This window comes from Neoarthrinium moseri (assembly GCF_022829205.1).
Source record: "Neoarthrinium moseri strain CBS 164.80 chromosome Unknown scaffold37_Wmoseri_CBS_16480, whole genome shotgun sequence".
In the NCBI taxonomy this organism is placed as follows: Eukaryota; Fungi; Ascomycota; class Sordariomycetes; order Amphisphaeriales; family Apiosporaceae; genus Neoarthrinium; species Neoarthrinium moseri.
In genome coordinates this window covers 308,804-330,745 of record NW_026055151.1, presented here as the reverse complement: position 1 = coordinate 330,745, position 21,942 = coordinate 308,804, and the positions used below count along the sequence as shown (strand labels likewise).

General features: G+C 54.5%; 8 protein-coding genes across 8 annotated transcripts; 4 read left to right on the top strand and 4 right to left on the bottom strand.

Moving 5' to 3' along the window:
* Positions 1–458: 458 nt before the first annotated feature.
* JN550_008723 (uncharacterized protein) lies at positions 459–1,861 on the bottom strand (the record flags this gene model as incomplete). Its single annotated transcript, XM_049320715.1, has 4 exons — positions 459–1,264; positions 1,316–1,516; positions 1,589–1,680; positions 1,764–1,861. The coding sequence occupies 4 exons, from the start codon at positions 1,859–1,861 to the stop codon at positions 459–461; spliced, it is 1,197 nt and encodes a 398-aa protein (XP_049169381.1).
* A 961-nt stretch (positions 1,862–2,822) lies between these two features.
* Positions 2,823–3,654, top strand: JN550_008722 (uncharacterized protein; the record flags this gene model as incomplete). Its single annotated transcript, XM_049320714.1, has 3 exons — positions 2,823–2,865; positions 2,928–3,145; positions 3,205–3,654. The coding sequence occupies 3 exons, from the start codon at positions 2,823–2,825 to the stop codon at positions 3,652–3,654; spliced, it is 711 nt and encodes a 236-aa protein (XP_049169380.1).
* Positions 3,655–4,062: 408 nt separating this feature from the next.
* On the bottom strand, positions 4,063–4,563 carry JN550_008721 (uncharacterized protein; the record flags this gene model as incomplete). Its single annotated transcript, XM_049320713.1, has 4 exons — positions 4,063–4,124; positions 4,181–4,241; positions 4,307–4,391; positions 4,559–4,563. 4 exons carry the CDS (start codon positions 4,561–4,563, stop codon positions 4,063–4,065), a joined length of 213 nt encoding a protein of 70 aa, XP_049169379.1.
* A 548-nt stretch (positions 4,564–5,111) lies between these two features.
* JN550_008720 (uncharacterized protein) lies at positions 5,112–7,667 on the top strand (the record flags this gene model as incomplete). The annotated part of the gene is made up of 1 exon (XM_049320712.1): positions 5,112–7,667. One exon carries the CDS (start codon positions 5,112–5,114, stop codon positions 7,665–7,667), a length of 2,556 nt encoding a protein of 851 aa, XP_049169378.1.
* A 553-nt stretch (positions 7,668–8,220) lies between these two features.
* Positions 8,221–10,137, top strand: JN550_008719 (uncharacterized protein; the record flags this gene model as incomplete). Its single annotated transcript, XM_049320711.1, has 2 exons — positions 8,221–8,466; positions 8,521–10,137. The coding sequence occupies 2 exons, from the start codon at positions 8,221–8,223 to the stop codon at positions 10,135–10,137; spliced, it is 1,863 nt and encodes a 620-aa protein (XP_049169377.1).
* Positions 10,138–10,547: 410 nt separating this feature from the next.
* On the bottom strand, positions 10,548–10,877 carry JN550_008718 (uncharacterized protein; the record flags this gene model as incomplete). The annotated part of the gene is made up of 2 exons (XM_049320710.1): positions 10,548–10,779; positions 10,849–10,877. 2 exons carry the CDS (start codon positions 10,875–10,877, stop codon positions 10,548–10,550), a joined length of 261 nt encoding a protein of 86 aa, XP_049169376.1.
* Positions 10,878–13,173: 2,296 nt separating this feature from the next.
* Positions 13,174–16,984, bottom strand: JN550_008717 (uncharacterized protein; the record flags this gene model as incomplete). The annotated part of the gene is made up of 6 exons (XM_049320709.1): positions 13,174–13,283; positions 13,347–13,470; positions 13,525–13,839; positions 13,893–16,539; positions 16,601–16,751; positions 16,810–16,984. The coding sequence occupies 6 exons, from the start codon at positions 16,982–16,984 to the stop codon at positions 13,174–13,176; spliced, it is 3,522 nt and encodes a 1,173-aa protein (XP_049169375.1).
* Positions 16,985–19,840: 2,856 nt separating this feature from the next.
* Positions 19,841–21,438, top strand: JN550_008716 (uncharacterized protein; the record flags this gene model as incomplete). Its single annotated transcript, XM_049320708.1, has 3 exons — positions 19,841–20,025; positions 20,106–20,508; positions 20,605–21,438. The coding sequence occupies 3 exons, from the start codon at positions 19,841–19,843 to the stop codon at positions 21,436–21,438; spliced, it is 1,422 nt and encodes a 473-aa protein (XP_049169374.1).
* Between the last annotated feature and the right edge of the window lie 504 nt (positions 21,439–21,942).

Here is a 21,942-nt window from a genome sequence, read left to right as displayed (position 1 = left end):
AACACCAGTAAGATCCGATAACTCCTGAAACGGCAGAGTTATCAATAGCAATCAATTAAAATGTTGGACTTTATGTCGATATCCAGGCTTACCCAGTCTTTTCATAATGAGCACGTTGATGATTGTTCGCAGTATCTGTCCTCGGACGGGTACACGTCCAATGAGACACATAACGTACTTGATCATTACAAGAGTTTGCCAGGCAGGATTCAGTGCAGCAATATTGAACTATGGAGAACAACAGCCACGTAAATAATGTTTCACAGGTCTTGTTTTCTCTTGATGTGGTGTTTTGTTGATTTGTTTAGCGACGATTATCTTATCTTATAGATTGCCATTTGCTGATGACATGCCGATCAGTTGGCTGTAGACGTCGCCGGACCAATTACACTGACAATCCTAATCCCCGCCTCCAGTTTTTCTTTATATCGACCATATGCTTCAGGCGTACAATGGCATTAAGCTCCTCCGCTACTATCTCTGCGGAGCATTTCGGCCACATCGGCATCGATTCCATCGTCGCCTCCCAAGTCTGGGAAATCGTCGCCAGAATCAAGCCGCCGTCTCTTAGAACCATTCAAAGTAGTCGGCAGGGAGTTGTAATGAGTTGCCAGGTTTGCAGGCACCTCAGATCCCGAAGCTTGCTGAGCAGTAGTATCCGTCGGGATCTCAGAAGACCACTGCGCTTCGTCATCTGCGGCCTCGCCCGCTTGGGGCTCGTCGGCTCCCATGGACGGTGGCGTCAGGGCCTCAACTTCTGGCATGTCTGGCTCAGGGGCTGAATGGTCAGGGGCCCCATTCGGGCCTGATGCATCTTGGTCGGACAACCCCTGCATGATGGAAAATTCGACGTCCCGCTTCTTGTTGTCGGCTTCGACTTTGCGGTTCTTGAAGGTTGCTAGTTGCCCCTCGTCCGCAGCCAGAGCCTTCTTGTTGATGTCTAGGATCTTCTGCAGCTCCCCGACGAGCGCCTTTCGGGCCTTGACAGACTGTTCAACGGCACCTTCGGCCGTAGCTAAGGTCTTCAGAAGCCCATTCAACCTAGCCGCATAGACCGGGGCGGACGGGACATCGACGCCTGGTGTCATCAACTTGTCGTAGTCCTGATTTGCAGTACTGATGGATGTCTTGGCTGATAGCTGAGTCTTTGTCACATTCTGCTGGGGTGTAGCAAGGGACGCTAGCTCGGAGGGGAGTGACGATGAGCCTCCAAAAATGGCGCCGCCAAAACCAGGCTTGACACTTCCTCGGACCTTGTCAAGGTCTACATTTTGTTAGTGATTATCTACTTTGCGATGATGCGGAAGGGGTTCACCTTGGATGCGGGCTTCAATGGCAGCCTGAATTGGTTCTTCGAAGACGCTTCTCTCCTTCCAGACGTCGATGACCCTTCTGATTCTGTGCTGGATGTCTTGGGGGGCACCCTTGTATGCAGTAGCGGCAGCTTCAGCAATGCACGGCGAGAAGGCCACCAGGAAGTCCTCCTTGTGGCGGGCTTTTGATTGCTGGCAAACCTCTATGTCGAGAGCAAGTTAGCCTCGACGACTCCGGTGGTGAAGTGCTCTGATGAGGAGGGGCAGTATCTTACCGTTGGCTAGATAGATGAGGTTGAGTCTCTTGTGGCTGGTCGAGTCCTTGAGTCGCTGCAGCCAGATCTGCACAGTGCGGTCCGCATGTCGCCTGGCGCAAGCAGTCAGTCGTTCATCTTGGTAGATTTCTTCGGCAGAAGATTTGTGACGTTGGCACTGAGGGTGGTGACCTACCTGTGAAACATAATCCACTGAGCCACGGTGACTATGCTGTCCTGGGTCTCGGCCAGGGTCGAGAGCTTCGCAAGCACGGCATCATCGGTGTACGACATGTTGAGAGCGTGTGCTTGGACAGTTGTTATATATCCGGCTGGCTGGATGGGTATTTCTGGTTTGGTGAGCCGCTTATGTGTTGTGCAGAGCAAAGTGACCAGCTCACACGTTCTTTGCTGGAGGCAAAGGCGAGCGCGATTGCGGCTTGGGCCCCAGTTTGCGCGGATGTTGCTGTTGGTCGGCGTTGTCACTTGGGTTTGGCGTTTGTTTACTCTCAAGTTCAGAATCTCATCTACGACAGAGGGTGGAGCAGCAACAGTGTTGAGCTGGGCAGAGCACTCAGAGGGCACTCAGTCTAGCTATTCCCGATGTTGGCCGTCCACAATGCGCCCAGAAGAAAAACAGCGGTCGCAAATGCCTAGTGCAGTTGAGATGGAGTAGCAGTCCCTGGTCGTCGCCGGCCAACTTCACAAACGCATCGGACAGGAATCTGATGATGCGGAGGATTGGGTCAGGTCGAGGAGGATTGCTTGCTTGGTCGAACTTGGTTGCGCGGCGGGAGCTCTGAGGAGCTTCAAACAAGTAGCTGAACTGATGGACGTGGCTGCTGGGTTGCCATGGGTTGGGAGCCCCCCACAGCCAATCATGGGTGGACGCATTAATGCCCGGCCCGCAGAAGGCTCCCTAGCCCGAGGACCCCCTGTCCGCCGATTTCCATGCTGGCCAGGTGCCCAAGTGCTCTAGAGGTCCCAGGATGTGAGGCCAGTGAGAGACTGAGAGCCCGCTGTAGCCCCAGCCAAACCAGCGCCTGTGGGACCTGCATAGTGGCCTTGCCTTGCGACCAGCGCCCATCTCGACCTCTAGCCAGGCCATCCAACTAGACAGCTGTGCTGCGACCAAGAGTACACTACCATCACATTTCACATCACACAACGACCCCAGACACCGCTTCGAACCTTCGCCCCCTGGGAACACCGTTCTTGACACAACTATCCTTATTGCATCTAGACTACTTTCACAATGGCCGACCGATTCCCATCTCTGGACGACTTCGATTCAGGAGGTAAGACCTGCCGCCGAGCCAACCACCATGGGCGCCCTTTTAGCTGACTCTCGCCGACGTAGCTCAGACCGACATCAAGGAGGCCGGCTCCCCCTCCGCTGACGACTTCCTCGCCCGCGAACGAGCCCTCCTGGGCGACGACGCCACACAGTTCGCGACCAGCGAAGATGCGGCCGCCTTCGCAGAGGGCGGCGATGACGACCTTCTTGGCGGAGGCGAGGCGAGCACCGAGACGGCACAGTTCCAGAGCCAATTCCCCGACCTGAACAGCGGCAACGAGGTAGGCAGCCATGCGACATGAGGGGAGACGGGGCGACAATGCTAACACACAGACTACAGCAAGTAGCACCCGGCGGCGCGATCACAGGGCCCTCGGTCAGCTACAACTCGGGCTACGGCGCACAGGTCGAGGACGAGCAGGAGCCAGAGGTCATCAGGGAGTGGCGCGAGAAGAGAGACGCGGCCAACGCCAAGCGCGCCGAGCAGTTCGCCCAGCAGAAGGCCGAGACCGTCAAGGAGGCACAGCAGAACATTGACGACTTCTACGAGAACTACAACAACAAGAAGGACAAGGGCATCGCCCAGACCCAGAAGGACGCCGAGCAGTTCCTCGCCAGCCGCGAGGACACGGTCTCGGGCGGCACGAGCTGGGAGCGCATCGCTAAGCTGGTCGACATCAGCGGCAAGGGCCAGAAGGGTGGTGCCAGCGGCTCCGGCAAGGAGCGATTCCGCGAAATGCTCATGACCCTGCGGAAGGACGAGAAGGCTCCCGGAGCCGAGGGCATCTAAAGCAAGCACACCATCTTTGCACATATTGAGAAGAAGAAGACTGGCTCTGGATCTCCCACTGGTTGGCCTCACCCAGATGGTAGCAGCTCAGCTTCCCTGGTCGAGAACCGGCCTACCCCCTTGTAATGTAGACTCGCTCGCGTTTGGTTGAGAGGATATCTGGTACCTGCGGCGTAATGAAGACACGGATTGGTTTACAAAAACGGCCCGTGTCAAACGGCCAAGAACATGCATGCAACTGCCCGATGAGACTGAAACAGACGTAGACATATAGGGTGACAAAGGAGATGCTGTCATTCGTGTGAAATGCCTGTCTATTCAGTCACTCTATCGACACACCCCTCGCCTCCTGCTTTTGGTTCCAACGGTCCCCCGCCTGTACAAAGCCCCCAATCGTGCTGTTCTCGTTTAATCCTTGCCGAACCAGGTGTTGTGGCCCATGACCTTGCGGCCCATCATGTACATGGAAGCTATAATCGCGCATTAGCATCGTCGGCCAGGCTCGGATCAGTGCGCTCGGACATACCACCGAAGGTGCCCCAGAGCAGGACCTGGTAGGGGAGGAAGAGAACGCTGCTGCGGGTGCCCTGCGTCATATTTGTTAACTCGGCCGTCCTGCCGCGGCGCGCCACGGCGGCTGGGTCCAACGTACGATTCTCCAGAGACGGATGTGCTGGTTGTAGGCGTTCTGGTAGAACTTCTGGTGGTGGGGCACCTTGTTGGGGGCGTCGACGAGACTGCAGAGAGAGAGGTCCGGTTAGCCAGCCGTCGGGGGAGACAAGACACGGGGTGCTGGTGTCGGTCGGGGATGGCACGAGGCGGCACGAGGTGGACCGTCGGACGGGCCACGGGGGGCGTCGGGGAGCTGGCAGGTCAGGCCAATCCGGCCGGGCGGGAGACTTACCCCATTGTGAAGGCTGGTGAGAGGAGATTGGGCGAGGTCTGGTAGTCGGGGGCGGTGGTGGTGAGCTCTAGGATGAAGCTTTGATTGAAGCAATCCGAGGTCTTTCAGTCGACAATTGACGTTGGTCGAACGATGCGGATGCGACCCACTGTAAAATGACTAAGCTGTCTAGCCCGAGATTTTGCCTTGGCCCAGTAGTGAGCTCGGGAAAGCAAAGCCTACTGTGCCTACGGAGTACTGTGTACCCAACTTACGGGGAGTATTACGTACCTTGGCCAGCCTGGGGGAAGGCCTAGTTACCTACCTAGCCGCTAGACGTCAAGGGCCCGTTGACGTCTGTCGGCTTTTACGAGGCCAGTCAGCTACAGTAGCTATCGGATTTTTAGACACTTTTTTTCCCCTTTGGAGTCGCGGGATTCTGTATCAACGATCTTTGCCTGTCCGTCTCCGACTACCATCAACCCCCGTGCCTCATGTCTGGCCGTCTGCGCATGCGATGATACAGCCTCGGCGCCCCTCTGATTAGTCTGCCGGGAAGTGACTGGGCGCAGTAATGCGACCGGTGAATTGGCCCTTTCGAGATGTGAAGCTTGCGCGCCTCGTCACCCGGCCGAGTTTGACCCCGTTTGCGACGACGACTCTTGCTTTGCCGACATGGCTGGCCGAGCCCCGGCTGGATCGCGTTCGATCCATTGCCATTGCCGCACATGTCAACGCCCATCTGGTCCCGCCGTCCGGAGCTGATACCACCTCGATATCTACCGCGCCCCTGGCCCCTCGGCGCCAGGACCTGCCCAAGTCCTACGTACAGGATGCTGCCTCGTTTGGCAAGTGGCGGATCTTGCTCGACAATCCTCATCGTCTCGCTGTTGAGACCGACTTTGATCGAGAGGGGCCTGCTCGGAAGTGGGGACAGCAGCTGCTTGTCGATGTCCTGGGCAATCACGGTGACCTGAAGCTGTGGAGTTGCCTTTTGCAGCATCTCCAGAGGACCCGAGGTGATCGGGGTGTGCAGAAGCTATGGAATGCCTTCTGGGGACGCAAGTCACTGTGGAAGACCGACGACCTGCCCGACCAGATCTTCTGGCAGACCATCCTGGAGTCGGCCCTCCGCTTGGACGACGACAAGTTTCTGCACAGCGTATACATCTATGCCGAGTGGATGCTCGACATCCATGGGTCCGAATGGCCCAATCTATACACCACTATCTTGTCCTATTACCTGCGCACCCATCAGCACGCCCAGGTCTTGAAGTGGCACATTCGCCTCACACCCAACTACTACCCGGGCTCGCGCGCATTCGTTGATTTGATACGCCATTTTGCCACTGACCATGTCATCGCCTCTGCATACACCCTTCAGTCTCTGTACATAGCAAGTCCTGAGCGCCGCCTCTACGACCTCATCGTGCCATACCTCTACGACCGTGGTGAAGCCTCGCTGGCTGTCCAGTGGCGCAAGACCTGCGTCAAGTTCGACGATGTACCCCTATTCCATGCGCCCTCCAGGCAGTTTTTGAGGTGGTATCAAGGCTACTGGCCAAATGTAAAGCTGCACCCTTGGGAAAGTGCTGCTTTAAAGGAGTCTATCCCTGCACCTACCTTGGACGGAGGTAACATCCAGCCGCCGGTATCTCGAGAGTACATGAACTCCGTTCTCGGAAAGACATTTGGCTTTCCGGCCAAGTCCTACAATGATCATCTGGGATCACGGTGGTTTGGCAGCACTTGGGTCAGTCTGGACACAGCCATATCCGTGGTGGCTGCGCTTGGTGTCAAGAAGATTGGTACGCTGTCTCTGCGGTCTATCTGTCAGAGAGAGAGAACTCCAGAGGGCATCCTCAGCCGGATCTCGCAGCTTCAAAGCATGGGCGTCAACATCCCAGGATCCGCTTTTGCGACGACCGTCGTAAAGTTTGCGACAGTGCGGGACAACGAGCTACTCTCTGATCTCTTGGATGTCGATCTGGATCCATCGACTTTCGGCGACCCCGTGATGTTGACCAGCCTGATGGAATCAAGTGCCGCATCAGGAGATTTGCGAACTTATACTTTACTCCTAGCTTCGAGGCTCGCACAAGCCGAAAAGGCTAGTCGAGATATGGCCAACAAACTGGTGCTGTTCTACTTGCGTCGAAAGGATCACGGCCCGGTCCTGCGCCTCATCGACGACATGCGAGGGGCTGAAGTGGCCTTCAATGTCTCAACCTGCAACTCCATCTATCAATACATTGGCGAGAATGTAAGGTTGCATCCTCCATTCGACCTCCCGCGGGAAGAACTGTTGTTCTGCGTTGCGTTATGCCGCAGGCTGATAGCTGTCGATGTCCCGGTCCCGGCTACGCGCTGGAGAAAGATCATGTACCAGCTTGGTCGGGTCGGCCAGATTGACCAACTATGCGCACTTACCAACGAGCTGGTGGACTACTATAGCACCAGGCAGTCAGCGCGTTCGGGTTTTATGCCGGTCCATTGGCAAGATGTGCCTGAACCCATGGTGCTCCCATTGAAGGGAGTAAGCAACCTGATTGGACTCTACATCCCGCTGGATACTCCGAGGTTCTCCCTCCTACATCCTCTAAGTCAAATTTTCAACGCTCGGTGGCAGTCTGAGTTCGTCCGTTGGGCCTTTCGCAGAATTCATCGGCGCCTACCGTCTACTCCTCTGCTGAGAAGTGGATCGAATCGGACGGCAAAGCCCGTGCAACACGACATTGAAAAGGCGCTCGTAGTGCTTCGCAAGCTGCATGACTGTGGGGTGAACGTTCCCCTGTCAAAGCTCCAAAAGACGTTGATAATTCGCCTCTCTGAGATTTACGGCAGCACACCTGGGACAAAGGGCAGGCTGCACACCATCAGGCGATCGGCCCCCACCGCCTTCTCTCTCCCTCAAATGAAAGCAATGCTTGATGAAGCCTGGGGCAGTGAGATCCTTCCTCCCCTCGAGGAGCTGCAGCGACGGATGCGTGAGTTCGACTTGAGGCATATGAGGCGCCACAATACATTTGTCACCAAGGCTCTGGAAGACCGTCCGGACTGGAAAATCGGCCCCGGAACTGTCTTCTGGCCGGAGCAAGACGAGTCGGAAGATTATATACATGTACATTAGTTGATGAGATACCCCACTAGAATATTAAGACATTGCATATACCAAACAACAATTTCCTACTCACATGTGAGCTGCCAATTACGAAATGACTTTCTGCCCTCCAAATAGCCAAGGCACTTACCACTTATGTGTACTTACATACTTTCAGTATTCTTGGGCGTGCCTACGAACGTGGGTCATGGTTGATGTTGGCGGCCAGTAAGGTTCAGTTCTAACCTGCCCAGCCCACATGGCAACCTGCTCAACTATGATGGTCCAGGGAGGAGGCAGTTGAGGTGTAAAGCGCATGGTCAATGCAAGCACTGTGGTTTCCTGCTCATTACCCGACACAGAAGCAAATGCTAATCTGCAAGCTTTCTCCGATCAGCCAGATATCTGCGAAATAATCAATACAAAACTCCGTTCCGTCACAACTGTCTGTTGCGTGCTTTCCCTCCGTCAGTACACGACATCACTGAAAGCCGTTGTATATTAATTCTACTCATCACTGTTCTTCATCAACGAAGTACTCATTTCCTCCTCCTCCGCGCGTTCCCGTGAGATATCTGCAGCAATGTCTTCCAACACTCAGCCGCTGGTGGAAGGTGGTCACCTACGATATCCAGACAGATATCCGTCCACATTCATCACCACGACACCCCCCATCATTCACGAGAACACGCGCATTCTGGCTGTGACACACCCCAACATTGCCAAAGCTGATCCAATACATCAAGATGGCTGGTTCCTTTCCGATTTCTATGCCTTCAACTATATGTTGAAAGGCCTCGGTTCATCTCAGAAGTGGTTGACCGCAGCTGTATGTTTCTTCTAACCCACCTGCCTTGACATTCGTAGCACTGACATATCATAGGATCCTGTGAAGCTTCTGGAGAAATATGGTCCATTCCTTCATGGGAATCCTTACCAAGATCGTAAGGTCGTGTTGAGTCAAGAAATGCTCGATCAAGATCAACTATCGCCTGTGACTTTGGTCAAAACCACGGACATGATACGTCGCTTCCTTGAAGAGGCTCGAATCGAGTCGGAAAAGGCTAAATACAATAACTCCCCTCTGCTGCTCCTTGTTTTTTGTCATGGCCTTGAATCATTCGAGATGCTTCTGGACAATGGCAATAGGAGCAAGGGCTTGCGTCTTCAACAGCTCAAGGGGGTCCTTGAACCAGGAGTCCAAGTTTGCTTGATGACAAATGCCTGTTTTTCAGGAGGTTGGGCTATCACACCAGACTTGAACCGCACAGCACTTACGGCAGCCAGCGAACTTTCGACATCCAACGCTTGGCCACCGTCTCACAGTGTCGGCCGCGCATGTGGCTCTATTTTTGCCAGCACAGTGTTTGAGACGTTGTGTGGCGTTTCGAGTCCGCTGCTATCAACAGAAGGAAGCCAGGATATGACACAAAGCATGCAAGATCTCGAGATCTCAACAGATGACCATCTTCAACCGGATGAACCGACCGACATTCAAGTTGAGACATACAATGCCTTCTGTAACACAATACTCGATGTCTGTGGTAGTCGTGTCACCCGTCTATGGAAGCAGCAGGAATTCACTTTCAGTGCGCAAGATGACCAGTGGGAGTATTCTTGGACCAACAGAACCGGTGTACCTTTGATTGCGTTTGAAAAAAGGTGGTCACAACTGCAGGTTATCCCCTATGTCGGCCCTGCAGATACCAAGGCACTCAAGGATCCTCATCCAGGAAACCCTTTCTTCTCCGGAGAGACACACTCATCAAAAACTGGAGGTGTGGCTCATGAACAAGAAACTCTGGAAGACATGACGGCATGCATCTACCGAGGTCGCGTGAAAGAGATGGCGCGCATCTTTCTCAACACTTGTCCAGGAGATTGGACACAAGCGCAAAACGTCCCACTTGCATCGTTGTTGCGACACTGGGTGGGAGATCAAGAGAAATGTGCCGAAGAGACATGTGCCGAAAGAGGGTTCGAAGTCATCAACACGATTCAGTTTCGTTGGGAGTTCGCTCTCCTCGCAGACCACATTATCGCGACATACAACCTTCCGACGCCGAGCAATGAGATTTGCATCACATGGGACGAGGAAAAATGGAACGACACAATGAGTAGCAAAGTACCGAAACACAAGGAAAAGTTTCGGGAAATTTGGTTCGCTCTCGTCGCCGGTGGCTTTCTGCTCATTCCGAGCGAGTCTCAAGGTCCACGTTTCTACCGACCCATGCGTTATGTTACGGCAGCTTTGGCTGAGCTTGGAGGAGATTGGGGTCATACAAAGACCAAGGTGGACCAGATCTTGAACTTCATGGAGAAGACGAAGCAATTCAACCGAGACCGCATCTGCCAAGACCATAGAGTACGAGAGCGCGGCCGTGACTGGTTCAAATCAATCGGAAGACGCATCAGAAGATCTCTGTCTCCGACCAAAAAAGATCGCCGATCTAGCATATCAGCGCTCAGTCGATCAGGAAGTCAACGTAGTTCGCGGTAAGCTGCATCTTACACCGCTTGGGGATCTGACTCCGGTGAATGTTGTCATGGATGCAGAGAGAACTCTGTGTGTGATCCATCAGCATGTATTATAGTAGAATTAGGCGGCCATGGGCGGTACCCTACGGCTAAGATGGGCTTGAGTCTTTTGCAACTAGCCACAATGATGGACGTTGAGAGAAATCAGATTCTATGCACGTTTTATATATCCCCGCAACTTCTCAAAAGTAAAGTACATGAAAAAGCCTCGAATACAGTTGGTGTTACAGTTGGAACTTTACTCAGACATCCTCTCTCTCTCTCTCTCTCTCTCTCTCTCTCCCTAAGACCTCAAAGTCTTACATCCCCACCCTTTCCTTTCACCGTCTTAAATAGAGTACATAGGTGTTGGTACAAGGCCCGCCGGCGAGACTAGTTGCCGCGAAACTGCGTCGTGAATGCGTCCAGCTGGGCGCTCGCTCTGCTCCGAGCCTGCTGCGTAGCGTAGGACGCAGAGGCGGGCCGCTCCGACAGCATGACGGTGCGGTACCCGGACGACGGCGGCTCCGTGCTATAGGCGCTGAGACGCTGAGAGGAGAGGGACTTCCCGGTGCTAGTGCTGATACTGGTCGAGAACTTGTGGTCTGGCTTCGCCGGGCTTTGCCTGCAATTTTATAGAGTGCTGTCAGCAAGGATTGTCACCAGGTTGGGGGGATTGGGTGCGAGTTCTTACCCTGAGCTGAGGGAGGCCGTCGTCGACATCTTGCTTTGATTGGTGCTGGATGTTCGTTGCTGTGGGATTCGAGATAGCTACCAAGTCCAAAATATACACTTGAAGGTGTTTCTATGTTGTGGTGGTAGTAGACACTTTGCACAGATTGCTAGCAAGGACGGCTTGTTCATGATCAAGTCTGGCCTGTTATATACATGAGGTGATTGACTCTCTGTGTTCCCCCAAAGTGGGAGAGAAAGACGCAACCCCCAAGTCTCGGTCGCCGCATGCTTCGAATACTTTCTTTAGAACATGTGTGGAAGCAGCATACATCTCTGTAAGCCAGCGTCGGCCCCGTTACGTATGGAGTCCGGCCCAGCCTGGTAACAGAGGCAAGCCAAGTTTGGTACCGACTAGCATGTTTTCCACGTGCATGCACGATGGTGTAATATGATTACCGAAAAACTTTTTGGGGGCTGAGCCCACAGAACGAACATCGTCGCTGGGACACCGTCGATAGCAGGGTTCAGAAAGTTGTGACAAGCGAAGAAGCGAGACCTCGAGCTCTAGCTGATAGGCCGGGTCGGCTACCCGGGGTGCAACAACTACAGGTAGAAGAACTCAGTAGCATGTGGGGGATTCAGTTGCCGGAACCTGGATAACCTGACAGAGCACTTTGATAGGTTCATACAGCAAAGGTCCCGCACAGGATATCCACAGTATACCCAAGCACAAGGGGCAGAGCCTCGTGGGAAAGCACCCTCCACGGCCGTATTACTTGCATGCAGACTCACACTGACAGGAGGCTGTGCCTGTCACTGCAACTAATCACCAGGGTCATATAGACGCTGCAGACGCCCCAAGCGCGGCAGACACCCAATAAGCAACCCGATGACGAGGAGTCCCGGTTTTGGACCGTCTTCCAAACTTGGCTCCTCGCTTGTTCAGTTGACGGGGTGGTGTGGTGAGCTTACTCCCACACAGCCCCCAACAAACTTTGTAGACTCCCTCTCCCCATAGGACCAACCCAGTAACCTGGTCGCGGAAAGTGCTGCTGCAGTTGGCCAGGAACTCCGGATCCAGAGTCTTCCATAGCACTTGCAGCTCTGCCCACCACCGACTCGATGTCAGCGGGGACTAATGGGTTAGCAACTGTGAAGTCACTCCGCTGATTGGACAAAGATGATACCCAGTTCGCCCGGATAGCCGCGCGTAAGTCGCGAGTGGTCGTGCAACACTCCTAGTAAGCAAGACAGTCAGACAGCCCTCTGAAGACATGTATGGGACCTGCTTCACATGCGCCTTATGGCGAAACGGACCGAGAAAGCTGTCAAGTCCCCTGCCAGGGTCAAGCTGGGGGACGGCCATGCGTCCCCCCACGAGGCGACAGGTTGGGGCCATGCAGGTGCGGGCAAGCGGGCAACGACATGTGTCTCCTTTCAGGTTGCAAGCTGAATGTAACTGGGTATGGGGGCTAGGCAAGCGGCACACGGGTTCTGCAGCGCGGCTGTAAATGCCGTCCGGACTTTTTGAGGCTCTGCGGGTGGCGCCTCTCTCCTCAATAGACTAAGCTGATCATGATCTGGGGTGATGGCAGATACTTAGCATAGATAGATGCCTTTCGAGGAACACAACAAACTTCAAGAATACTTTGAGACAGCAGGCCAGCGTCGTATACTATCTATAGCATCAAGGTGGTTGCAACCTGTTCAGCTGCGTTCAGAAAGCACGTCATACAGTCACAGGTACACGAAGTGCTGATTGCGACCTTACTGCCAGTCTGTCATACCGTGGCCCGAGACCGATGCAGGCTGCAGTCTCCTTGACCCTACGGCGAGCCAAAAAGGTGAAAATGAGTTAGGCCATATGCGGGTTGCTCTGGGTGGTCTGTTCCGAAACAGTAGTTCGTAAGCCTCTTAATTCTCCTATAACACTGTCTTGTCTCTATGGCTACAAGAGGAGAATACCGCTCAGGGGCTCCTGGCTTCTGCAGGCCTATTTCCCAGACCGAACGGTGTGCGCCTGCAAGGAAGGCCGATGTGACCTCTTTACCAAATCATCGCCTTTCCCTCCCCCCCTTTCCTGACCTGTCCGTGTATCCACAACCTGTTGCCATAATGACTGTTGTAGTGGTAGCTGGCTTGCCGCGAAACCAAGTACGCCGCCAGAAGTATACACGTAGGCATGGCAGAAAAAGCCAAGGAACCTCTCAAACGCCTCCTACAGGTGTCATTTCTGTCAATCATACAGCTCCACCACCTTAAAATATCTTCGGCGACCACAACTTGGTTGTCGCTAATGCCGGGTGACGTTGATGCAGTAAGATGTACGAATCCGATCTGCTCTTTACTTGAGGAACATTTCTTGGCCGTTTCGGGTACTCCTCGTTCTGTCAACGTGATCCAACCCAAGAGACATGTCATCATCAAAACCGCCCTCCTCAAAGAGAATTTGATCTTTTGTCGGTCAGCAAGCAAAGATCATAGGACAACGAGTGGGTCTGTCAAGGCCTGTCTTACCATCTTCCAAGTACGTCAGCTTCCCATATCGCTTGACTAATGCAAACTTGATCTTCTCAAAGGCTTTGCCCTTGATGCCTGTTCGTTTCTCCAGGCGCTTCTTAGTCTCCGAGAATGGTTCGCCCTGCAAGTCATTAGCGGGGGCCGGACCCTGAGTTTCAGAACTTGTCATCAATACCTCTTTCAGTAAAAACTTGAAGGGCACGCCATGTGTTCTGCTGGGGTCTTGCTGGAAGTGTTGGACCTTGATAAAGTCACGCTCGTCGGCGCCTATCTCTTCCTCTGGGATGCGCTCCGCAACAACGTCGACATAGTCGTTAATGCTCAGGACGGGGTAGTTGAGTGTGAGTTCTCGGAAAAACTTGTGGTGATGAGTCTCGTAGACTCGTATACGTCCTTCTTCCATCTCATCCTTGAGCTGTGCTTTCTTGATAAGTGCCTGAATAAGATCCTCGATGTGCCCTGCTTTGTTAACGAGGACGTCATAAGTTTCCTGAGTTCAGTTAGCATATTGTCTACATCAGCCAAGTAATGGACAAGCCGTACCTCCTTCGTGATTCCCTCAGACAACCAGGTAACCTTGACATTCTTCTTGTTGTCCAGCTCTGCCAGACTCATCTCCAAGACCTCAAAGTAGAGTGCATCTTGTTTCGTTTGAGCATTGGTCGGGTAGTTATTGGAAGGATTGAGAATCTGCTGGAGGTTCATCTGAGCTGCTCGTCGGACGGGCGTCTTGGGGTTGCCAGTGGACGCATTAACGGTGAAGAACCGAAGATGTGTCGGGTCGATGTTCAATCGCTCGCCCACGCGTTCTGCAAGTTGATCGTACCCGATAGTAGCAGGCATCGTCAAGATGAAGCTTTCGTACTCCTTGTCGCACCGAGTAGGATGTGGCCAGAAGCGCACTTCCCGCTTGTATAGGAGGAAGTTGTAATACTCTCGCGCATCGTCAAAATGATCCCATCTCTTGGCGGCGCCATTCGCAGGCTGATCAGTAGCTTTGGGAGCCTTGGTAAGAGCCTCGCCTGATTTTCGCTCTGGCACTCGCTGGAAACAAACAATGTCACCGTCCTGTAGTTCTGCCGCTTTTAATGTCTGCTTTGCCTTGAGCTGCTCGATCATCTGTGGCTTGATCTCCTCCCACATGGCAAGTTGTTCGCCCGAGGGGAGTTTATCCCCCCAGCCCATCTTCTTGCAGATCAGAGGAACCAGATCTTCGACCTTCTTCTCCTTACTGATATAGACATGGCCGAGACCCTGTAGAGCCTGCTTCTCCTGGTCGAAAAACTTGAGGAACAGAAGGATGAGATCTGTTTTGACAACGACGCCGTTCGCATTACCTTGGTAGGTTGGCCAAACGGCCTCCCCTTGGTCATTAACTTCCTCGGCGACCTCGACCCAGAGACGAAGCGAATAGTCGCGACTGGTGCTGGCAGATCGCGCAAAGGTCTCCTCGACGGTAGGTCTCAAATCCATGATTGGTTGGTCGGGTCTTGTAGTCTTGTTTTGCCGGTTGACCATGATCCACAAGCGCAGTCGCCGGGGATCTTGGCCAATGTCTTGGGCAATCGTCGCCAAGAGCTCCTCCATCGAAGCCTTCTTCTTCATCTTGTAGAACCTTGGGGCGGCAGGGTCCTCTTTCGGATCGCCATCAAAGTTCGTGAGGTCAGTGGCGCCGTGGTGCTCAAAAGTATTCGGAGTCACGACCTTGACGGGACAGTAGAGGTGCTGTTCCTCACGCTCTCTCTTCTTAGCCTCACGCGCTGCTGCCTCCTCTTCTAGTCTCTTCTGTAGGTGGGCGGGGGTGTCTTCTTGTCCGACGGGGGTCAAGACGTGGTCTAGGCGAGACTCTCGAATATAGACCAACATGTATGCGTTCATCTGTCTCATGATGGTCTTTTTGGACGTCGCCGTGCGGTACGGACCCTGCGATGTACGATATTCACCGCCGTAGTTCTCCTCTAGCGTCTCACGGATCGTAGCCCTCGTAACTTTGTCGTCATCGAACTTGTAGAACCAGCCGTCCTTTTCCGGCTTCAGGAATGCATAGTAGTGGCCCGCATTAAGATCTCCGCTGTGCACCAGTACACCGTGAAGCTTGTACCGCCAAGACTCGGACATATCCGCACCTTTCTCGAGATATGGTGCTGCGTCAAAGACATCTGGAAATTCGAAGCGGTCATTGACCTTCATCATGGCGTCGCGCTGGATGTCATATTCAAATCTCTTGAGATGCAGATGGAGCACCTCGGGAAAGCTCTGAAATATGACACCCTTGTGGGCGTCCTGGTACTTGAAGTCATCGCCCGCCCAGTACTTGTTCTCGCCATCGAGAGTTTCTTGTTGAATATAGTCCTTGAAGCTGTCCTCGAGGGTAGGGTTGCCCCGGACGTTCAGCTGAATGTCCCAGAAATCCTCAACGCGACTGGATTCATAGTCAACGTCGATGCATGAAACATATGTCTTGACCTTTCCGCTGAGCATGCGGGGAAGGAAATCCTCGGCAGCAGTGCCTTTCATGCGCTCCTCCATGCGCTCTATCAACTTCCGTGAGAGCTCCTGAACATCCTGTTGCTCGAAAATGTGGCGGGTGTCCCAACCGAAAGATTTGGTCAGCTCGTTAGTCCCTACAGCATTGTTCGACGTCTGCAACTGGTAGAACAGCCTCTGTAATGTATAAGCGCTGTTGGTGGTACTTTCATCTTCGGCCGTAGGGATCTGATATACGGCTTTCCGGAAAGCGTTAGTGAAGTACAGAGACTGCAGGAGGGAGTTGAGGTAGCAGGTCGCGCCTTGGTTCTTGAGGCCGACATAACCAGTTTCCTTCTTTGAATCGTAGTTGTTAAAGTTGTGCCAAAGGACGCCCGTCTCGTCCTCGACGATCCGGACGTACGCCGTGAGGGCCACGGTGTCGTTCTCGGCCAATATGCGGCCGGAGTTGTCCCATTCGGACTGGAACATTCGGCGTAGCTCAAGGAATCTCGTGAAGCCCCAGTCGCTTTCCTCCTTGGTGAAGCGGTGGTGCGCTGTATGATGAACGAACAGAGACGGGTCATTGATGTTAGACATGACCAAGCCAAATTGCACACAACAGCTCCAGTCGTCGGGGATTGTGCTGGGGTCCTCGAAGCCATGCTCGAGGTATATCGAACATTGATCGACATTGTTGCCGAAAGGAAAAAGGAGGATGCGCCTATGAGCAAGAGTCAGAAAAGCTGGGCTCGAGCCGGATGCAGGTCGGCTGTGTAGCTCACCATGGGAATCCGCCGGCCTGGAATATCGGCCCATGCTCTTTCTTGGACTGTATGCCTCTCCAGTTCTCCACGACCCATGTGTTAACGGCATCCTCTAGTATTCTGGGCTCTTCCAACAGAGGCGGGAGCACAATCTCTTTTATAGCCTCATCTGTCCCCGGCCATGTTAGCCCGTGTCCCGTGGGGTGCAGTTCTAGATGTGTACATACGGTCGGTCGCGAGGATGGCACCCTCTCGGGGCTCTACATCGTTGTCCAAGCCATCGGGGTTGATGTCGACGACCTGCTCCTTCTCGTTCTCAGCCGGGACGAGGTCATCGTGGCTGTCGATGACCATCTCGTTGGGAGAATGGATCTCGGAATCGTAACTCTTGAGCAGATACATGAGATTAGTATAGATATTCTTGGTGATGGTGAAAGGGCATAGGAGGAGGGCAACGCCGACTCTCCAGGTGCACGCGAGGCACTGAAGACAAGGAGAGAACAGGTGCATCCGCGGGGTGACGCATGCCCTGGCCGACAGTCACAGCAAGGCTGACCTGGTCGGCGATCCGGAGAAGGAGGATGGGAAGAAAAAGTCCAGTCTTTTTCTTTGTGTGTAGAATACGATCTGCAACAAAGCGGCGACTGCGTATCATGCAACCAAGAAGCAGAGGAGAAGAGGGAACGGCTGTGGTATACAAAACAGATTGGTCGGGATAGCTCACCATGTTTGCTTGGCAGCGGGAATGATCATGCCAAAGTCAGTCAGTCGGTCAATCACGAAAGCGGCACCATGGACAGCGTTTGTCTGTCGGGGAGGGCGGCGGAAGGCGTGAGTGTGCGTCGCGGCAGACGTGTCGAGGTCGAGGTCGAGGTCGAGGTCGAGGTCGCCGATGGTGCTTTGGGGGAGCGAATGCCTGGTCGGCGGGGTCGGGATGACGGTCGACGAAGAGATTGAGACCCAGGTGCAGGCGAGGTGAGGTGAGGTCAGCGGCCGGCGGGCGCCAGGAGGTCAGAGCTTCCGCCCGGCTTCTCCAACAGCTGCGACGTGGGTAGGTAACGACGACCACACGGCCGAGAGGGAGGGCGCGGTGCTCGTCGAGCGAAGAGTAGGCTGGGCGGGCAGGAGGTGCGGGAGGGAGAGCGAGGACTTGGAACACGCGACGAGGCCGACGATGTTTCCTGGAAGCCACCGGAGTCTTTGGGAGTGGTGTAATAAAGTTGGGAACTTGCAACTGAGAGGCTGCCTCGTCGATGGGCGGGCGGATCGCCCAGAGGTGCAGACGAAAAGGTGGGCTGTACTCCAGCAACGGGGGGGCAGCGGACGCACTAGCTGCACACTGGGCGCTGGGCACTGGGCGCTGGGCATGAGAACGCCGGAAGGGCCTAGGGTAACTTAGCAAGGCGCAGTCCAGGTGAACGACACCAATGCCAGCTGCAACGACAGCCAAAACCTGGAAGAGACGCGGCCACCGCGCCGTGTTGTTCTGTGCTCTGCAAGGCTCACGGCTATACTGACCGCGTTCTTTCTAATGTTGTTGAGAAAGACGTATGACTACTTGGACTGCCCAGCTTTTGAAGCCTGCCCGGCGCGGAAACACATACTCATACCAAGCTTACTGTGCCTTTACCATCATCGCCAGCGACTGTGGGGAACTTGGCCGGTGAAGGAGCAAACCCCACTATCCCGCCAGCCAGCCGTACGGGTCCAACACTTAGCTCGTTTGCCCATGGAATCCTCTTCCACTTTCAATCACCTCGGCTCATGACAATTAAGCAAACTTGCCTGCTTGCCGTAAAAAAAAATTACTCACATACATTTCAAGAATCACAATATTTTCAAGTTCGCGCAAAGGTTTTGTCAGCTGTTGACTTGTACAGAATGAGAGGTGCTCAAGCTTGCTAGGTAGGCTTGGTGCTTGATCTTCTCAGTGTCAAATGGCCAACCCACTTGAGGCGCAGCCCCACTATCAACTACCATGACGTGGGATCCTCGTTGTCTAACACCACACCTTGGTAATTTGGTAGCTGATCGTACATGCAATCGACGCCGTCGCAACACACCATCGGATACTTCAGCGCAAGTCCCTGAATGATTGACTTGATTTTGATTGCATATCATGGTACATACGGATAGCGCCTGCAGTCCAATCATTATCATCATGCGTTTGTCATGATCAGCCGGCAGCGAAGAGCAAGCCTGTGTTGTAATTCAAGATTGTATGCTAACTACTATGTATGTACCTACGGTCCGAGGAACGCTGGCCTGTGCCTATTTTGTCAGCGCAGTGCCCGCCACGCAAGCACGTTTTGGTTCACCCATCTGGGATACTGTTTGGGGGGTTAACCGAAAGAACTGCTTTCAGACTAGAGTTTGGTAAATGAACGGGTTTGAGAAATGCAAGGCTGTCCTGTCTTCTGTATGCTTCTCTCCCAGGTTCAGCTTTTTTGGCGGAATCTGATGCTCCCCTGAGGTGTACACCATCCAGCCAGCCTGCGTGTGGCAGAGGGGATCCAGACACAACTGTACAGTCTCGGAACGCCCACACGGCATGGACGTCTCAGAATACCTGACCTGAGACTCGCTGCTCTGTTTACGTGCTGCATGCAGCATACAGGCATACATGGCAAGAGAGCGGAGCTCGTTACCACGCCATGGTTCGATGCGAATAGCTGAATAAGCTACGGAGTACTCTGGGCCTTCACCCGACCTTCGCAGAGATCGATCCATCCATGGATACCAACCGACTTGGACGGCAAACGCGCTGCAGGCATTGACTGCCACCGTCCACCATTGGTCTCCTTCCATCAGCCTCCTGAATTGGTCATAGAAACGTCGGGTCGTACAGCTATCTTCCCCAAGAAAAGCAACTTCTCATGTGCCGGGCCTCGTTATCGAATGCGTGAAATGTGGGGTAAACGAGTCCAGTCAATACCTAATCACAACCACACGCATGGGAGACTCACATGTCGATGCGCTAGCGCCCACCTCCAGCTCCCGCCCCCCTACCTCTCGCTCTGGCTAGCCCCGAAGCTCTTCCCAGAGCTCTTCCAACTTACGATCCGCAGACATAGTCATACGTTTGCGAAGTCGGCCACCGGACGTCTTCATTGACTTTTTTTTTATGGCACTTGACGTTCGAGACGGTCGCCAGCCTGGGTACTGCTATACTCGATAAGTTTTGTCCAGGAAAAAAATATTTTGGATTTTTTTTTTCTTTCTTGGGGAGCGAAGCCAGGCACATATGGAAGTGTGGAAATGTCGCCATCCGCGGTGCAGCATGCCACCAAGACCATCCGGTTGACCAGCGCTTGGCGAAGCCCGGCCAGGAGCCTCTCGATAGCCACAGCCAGGAGCAGGAGTGACAGCAGGTCGTTCGCCCCGTTTCCGCGACGCAGCATACAGACTGCCACGAAATGGCGGCCGGTCCAGGTGCTGGATGAGTGAGTGCCGCCGTCCCTCCCCAACCTGCTGCTCCAAGGCTGGAACGCAGATGGCTGACCAACGTTCACCCTCGCCGCAGATGGGTAGCCAAGGAGGCGCGGCCGATCTCTCTCCGCCAGCTCATGGTCTTCGGGCGCTCCCTGACGGAGCAGCGTCTCATCTCCTCGGCCAACTACGTGCGCACCGAGCTGCCCACGCGCATAGCCCACCGGATCCGCGACATGCAGCGCCTGCCCTACGTCGTCGTCACCAACCCGCACATCAGCGACGTCTACGACCTCTACTACAACGCCTTTGACATGTTCCGCCGCGTCAAGGAGATCAAGACGCTCGAGGAGAACGAGCGCTTCTGCCAGGAGATCGCCCGCATGCTGAGGGCCCATCTGAGCGTCATACCCAAGCTCGCCATGGGCATCCTCGAGTGCAGCGGCCTGATGGAGCAGAGGGAGCTGGACCGCTTCATGAACACGATCCTCAGATCGGTGAGTCAAGGAAGGGCCACGCTCCGTTGGGCGGCCCTGAAACATTCAGGATAGCAAAAGTAGCCCATGTGACTGACACCCGGCCTTGCCACGCAGCGAATCTCCCGCCGCGTAATCGCCGAGCAGCACCTGGCTCTGACCGAGACCTTCAACTCGCCGTGGTTCTCGCCCGGCGCCAAGCTCTCCGAAGGCGAGTTCATCGGCGAGGTCTTCCTCAAGTGCATCGCGCGGGACGTCATCGAGCGCTGCGGCACCGCGGTGCAGGCGCTCGCGCGCAGCGCCAACGGGCCCGACGTGCAGATCCCCGAGATCAGGATCACGGGGCACATGGAGGCCAGCTTCCCGTACATCCTTTCGCACCTCGAGTACATCATCGGCGAGCTGCTGCGCAACAGCGTGCAGGCCGTCATCGAGCACCACGCCCGCTCCAAGAAGAACCAGGGCCGCCCCCCGCCGCCCATCGAGGTCACCCTCTGCGAGGCCCAGCAGCACGTCATCATCCGCGTCTCGGACCAGGGCGGCGGCATCCCCCGCGACATCCTGCCCTACCTGTGGTCCTTCAGCAAGGGGCCCAAGAGCGCCCAGCGCCTCGAGAACCTGACCCAGGTGCCCCTGATGGCCGCCACGCTGCAGGAGCTGCGCGTCGACGGCAACTTCAGCGGCCTGCAGGACGGCAAGGCGGGGCCCACGCCGCCCAGCTACGCCCACGCCCGCGCGCACGACGGCTCGCTCACGTCCCTGTCGACCCGCCCGCCGCACCTGCGGCTCGGCATGGGCCTGCCCCTGAGCAGGGTCTACGCCGAGTACTGGGCCGGCAGCCTCGAGCTGCACAGCCTCGAGGGCTACGGCGTGGATGCCTTCCTGCAGATCTCGAAGCTCGGCAACAAGAACGAGCAGCTGGCCACGCGTGCCACCATGGATTCTCTGTAAATGGGCTTCTCGGCGCAGTGCTGCACCGCAACGGGTTTTCTGGGAAGTTTTCTGGGAACGCATGTTTTCTGATTTCCTTGGGAAGGGAGGGCATGGGACAGATCTAAACGCCCTTCCGAGTGGAAGTGGCAAACAATACTATCTCATCACACATACTAGGCATACACAGTCACAGTTCAGGCGCAGGAAAGCAGGAAAACAGCATGGGCATGGTCAGGGTATCGGGTCACGTCACAGGTCTGGGTCACAAGGGAGCAACGAAAGCATTCAATAGGGGGCCCACAGTATACTTCCGTTTTGACGAAACAGCGAGCACATAAATAGGGAGTCGTAGAGGCATCAGCGAGTTTTCCTGTTTTTAACTGGTATCATAAGAAACTCAAAAATTACATCGTTCACTAAAAAAAAGAAGCCTAGCTCAGCTCTGAGTAAAGAATGGGTGTCCGAAAAGTAGCAACAGACACCGATAAAGGAGAATATTTTGTGTCGTCTTCCTCTCCAATC